General features: G+C 52.1%; 1 protein-coding gene across 5 annotated transcripts in view; it reads right to left on the minus strand.

Annotated features, from left to right (window-relative positions):
• The window catches only part of PRKD2 (protein kinase D2), a 48,068-nt gene continuing 43,687 nt past the window's right edge, over positions 1 to 4,381 (minus strand). For all 5 annotated transcript variants that reach the window (XM_006142105.3, XM_006142104.3, XM_006142106.3 and 2 more), the window contains 2 exons: positions 723 to 808; positions 1 to 413 (listed from right to left, as the gene is read on the minus strand). In XM_006142105.3, coding sequence (XP_006142167.1) covers positions 201 to 413; positions 723 to 808 — 299 coding nt within the window. In that variant the 3' untranslated portion in view covers positions 1 to 200. The remainder of the gene's footprint in view (positions 414 to 722; positions 809 to 4,381) is intronic.

Below are 4,381 nucleotides of genomic sequence, written 5' to 3' on the forward strand. Positions count from 1 at the left end.
GTGAACTCCATCTTGAACAACAGTGTGATACCGTCAGAGACATGGGCCAGAAACGAGTCCGTTTTCATTGTGGGGGAACACAGAAGGGCCTTTGGAAAGAATCCCCCTCCCATGCATGCTTCATCCAGTTCGGGCAGGAAGTTGCTTCCCCCAGAGCAGTTCGCTGGGATGGTGGCAGCTCGGGCAGGGCGCACTGGGTCTCAGAGGAGGCTGATGCGCTCGGCCAGTCCCTGCATGTCGTGGTTCTGCGGTGGGAGGACCCCACCGAGCCCTGGGTCAGTGGGCAGCCCGGTCCCAGGCAACGAGTGCTCCGCCACGAACTGCTCCCAGCGAGCGTCGTCGCTCTCGTGCGTGATGTACCGCTCCCCCATCTTCCCCTCCAGCTCCCGGAGGTCCAGCCACGTCTGGTACTCCTGGGCCCGGAGAAAGAAGGTTAGTCTGGGGGCGGGGGGGTGCATCTAGGGTGGCCAGCTGTGGCCAGAGCACTGCCCGAATTCCTTTTGCACTGCAGGGGGGAGGCTGGGTACCAATAAAGGCGAAGCCACACCCTTCCCAACCTGCCCAGCCAATAGAACTTTAGCTCCACCCTCGTCCACAGCCCAGCCAATGGGAAGCCCTCCCACTTTGTGGCTCCAAGGAAAATGGACGTACATCCCTCGAAGGATCTAATTCCACCCCTTTCTTATCCCAGCCAATGGGTGAGCCTTCCCCCCTTGCATCACCTGTAACCAGGGGTGGCTGAGAGACTTGTCCACGCTGTAGCGCTTGCGCATCTTGACCTGCAGGAGGTTGTTGATAAGGTCGATGGCTGCAAGGGAAGAAGAGACAGTTTAAGCCCTAGCTCCTGCCCCCCGCCACAGGTCACCCCAGCCACCTGGCTGACATCAAGGCCTTCCTTCCACATTAGCCCAAGTGGCTCAGAAGCCTCACCTGCACCAATCGCTCACCTGCTCCTTTCCTCATTAAATTTCAAATGGATCTCCCCCCACCCATGTACAGCTTCTATACTCCCTCACCCATATACTACCTTAGTTCCCCCACCTCCATTCACCCTCGCCCTTCCTGTCATACACAGGCGTATAGGCATACACTGGGACTGTTCCACGTTTAAATTCTTATTTATTTTGCTAGCGGGCACGTGTGCTCGCCAGACAGAGACAGAGCAGGAGAAAACACCTCTTTTTTTGTTGTTGGAGAGGTTTTTGCTATTGGGCACGTGCGCTGGCCAGAAACAGAGAGAGATAGAGAGATAGAAAGCGAGAAATCACCCCCCAGGGGGGATGGCCACACTGTAATCCCTTCTCCTCCTTTCTCCTTTTGAGATCTTGGGCACGCACGCACATGCGCAGTGTGAGTTTAAGCCACTGGGTCTGGGACTCGAACCGCGGTCAACTACATGGGAGTCCAGCAACATAGCCATTATGCTAACTGCTGGTCCTGAGAAAACACCTCTTAATGTGGAGTGGTCACACCACAGTCCGTTCTCCAGTTCCCCATCTGGTCAGGATTTGGGGCATACACACACACACACACACACACACACACACACACACACACGTGTCCAGTGTGTTTCTCAAGTTGCTAGGGTTGGGACTTGAACTGTGGTTGGCCATGTGGAATCCAGTTCCCTTAACCACCAGACCATAGGATGGCACCAAAATTCTTTTTTTTTTTTTTGCCATAGGATGTGAGAGACAGAGAGAGAGAGAGAAATGAGAAATCACCCCCCAGGGTGGGTGGCCATGCTGTAATCCCTTGCCTCCAGTCTCCTCTTGGGATTTTGGTCATGCATGCACACGTGCTCAGCATGATTTTCAAGCTGCGAGGTCAGGGACTGGGACTGCAGCTGACCGTGTGGGAGTCTAGTGCCTTAACCACCGTGCTGCCTGCTGACATCCCATACTCACTTTTATTTTTTGAGTTTTTGTTTCATGCCATAGGGCATGTGCATTTGCCAGAGAGATAGAGAGACAAAAACCAAGAAATCATCAGCCACGCTGCAATCCCTTCTCCTCCATTCTCCTCTCACGATTTTGAGCACTCACGCACACACGCCCAGTGTGAGTTTCAAGCCAGTGGGTCTGGGACTCAAACCGTGGTCAACCACATGGGAGTCCAGTGCCTTAACCACCATACTACCTGCCAATCCCTCAAATTTACTTTTTTTTTTTTGAAGAATTATGTATTTACTTTTATTTATTCATTCATTTATTTTCATTTGATCAGAGAAAAACAGACACACAGGGAGGAAGAAAGTGAGAAAGCAAGCCACTAGGTCCGGGACTTGAACCATGGTTGGCCCTGTGGGAGTATCCAATGCCTTACCCACCATGCCACCTGCTGGCCCCCAAATTTACTTTTTAAGGTGAAAATGCACTTATTTAAACTGGAAACTTGGGCTGGCCCGTGGCACCATGATAACACACTGCTCCAGAGAAGCTGCTCATACAGTCACCAGTTTGAATCACAGGCCCAGTGAGCCTGAAGTGTGTGGGCACAGAGGGGCGTGCCCGAGCTCCGACAGGCTGGAGGGCGGGATGGCGAGGATCACAGTCCGATCAGACCCGATGGAGGGTGCTCATCTCTCTCACATACACACACATGTGCTCTATCATGAGTAAAGAAAAAAAACATTTTTTGGTGGGGAGAGGTTTTTGCTATAGGGTGCGTGCGCTCGCCAGAAAGACAGAGAAACAAAGAGACAGAAAGCGAGAAATCACCCCCCAGGGGGCGATGGCCACGCCGCAATGCCTTCTCCTCCATTCTCCTCTCGGGATCTTGGGCATGAACGCACATGCATCCGGCGTGAGTTTAAGCCAGCAGGCCAGGGACTAGAACCACGGTCGACTACGTGGGAGTTCAACAACATAGCCATTACACTATCTGCTGGTCCCAAGAAAAAGACATTTTTAATAGATATTTTACATCATCCTAGTGAATAAAAATCCAACAATTACTTCCCATATCCACGAAAGTAAAATGAAAATAAAAGAGTGTTGTTGGATGGTGGTGGCGAGTCATTCACTGTCACCTGTAGAAGGCCTGTGGAGTGGCCACCCCCCCAGGGGTGATTTCTCAGTTTCTGTCTCTTTCTCTCCCTGTCTTTCCAGCGAGTGCACATGCCCTGGCAAAAATCTCTCTCTAAAAAAATAAAAATAAAAAACAAAATAAAAGAGGTTTTACTTTGGGAGCACGTACACCCGCCAGGGAGAAAGAGAGACAGACACAGTGAAAGGAAAGCGAGAAATCACCCCCCATGGGGGATGCCACGCTGCAATCCCTTCTCCATTCTCCTCCCAGAACTTTGGGCAGGCCCACACACACGCCTGGTGTGAGTCTCAAGCTGCCAGATCTGGGACCCGAACGACTTGGTGCATATTTCACCAAGGCTATCCCCAGACTACTTCCTACACTAGAGAACCTCCATGTCACCTCCCTGCACCCTGCTCCATGAGGTCACACTCCTCTAGAGCCCGTCCGCTACCGTCTTCTCAGATCACGGCAACCTTCCGCCACACGGTCCTGTCTGTCCAGCTGTCACAGTCTTAGACGCTCAGTCGGTACCAGGCACGGAGCAGGCCCCTGAGCTGCATGTGTTGAAGAAACTGCTGTCCTTGACTGCCCTACCACACTCCACTTGTCCACCTGAGCTCCCTCGCTCCAGGACCTGCTCCTTGTTCATTGACTTTTTATTTTTTAAAAAATAATTTAAGCCTTCTGGGAACCAGCAGTTAGCGTAATGGCTATGTCGCTGGACTCCCACGTAGTCGACCGTGGTTCGTGTCCCGGACCCGGTGGCTTAAAACCCACGCCGGGCGCGTGTGCATGCGTGCCCAAGATCCCGAGAGGAGAATGGAGTAGAAGGGATTGCGGCGTGACCATCCCCCCTGGGGGGTGATTTCTCGCTTTCTGTCTCTCTGTCTCTCTCTGTCTGTCTGGCGAGCGCACGTGCCCTATAGTGAAAAACCTCTCAAAAAAAAAATAATAATTTAAGCCTTCTCTAGGCCATGTTCTATGTATTATTTCTTTTTTTAAAAAAGGTTTTTTATAAGTTTGCTATACGGCCCATGTGCTTACCAGAGACAGAAAGGTGGTGGGGGAGGGAAAGCGAGAAAGCAAGCCACCAGGTCTGGGACTTGAACTGCAGTTGGCCGTGTCTAGTGCCTTAACCACCATATCACACTTCAACATTTTTTTAAAAGGGACCGGCAGATGGGACCAGCAGTTAGCGTAATGGCTATGTCGCTGGACTCCCACGTAGTTGACCGCGGTTCGAGTCCTGGACCCGGTGGCTTAAACTCATGCCGGGGGCGTGTATGCGAGCGTGCCCAAGATCCCAAGAGGAGAATGGAGGAGAAGGGATTGCGGCATGGTCATCCCC

This window comes from Tupaia chinensis, unplaced genomic scaffold (genome assembly GCF_000334495.1).
Source record: "Tupaia chinensis unplaced genomic scaffold, TupChi_1.0 Scaffold000067_1, whole genome shotgun sequence".
Classification (NCBI taxonomy): domain Eukaryota; kingdom Metazoa; phylum Chordata; class Mammalia; order Scandentia; family Tupaiidae; genus Tupaia; species Tupaia belangeri.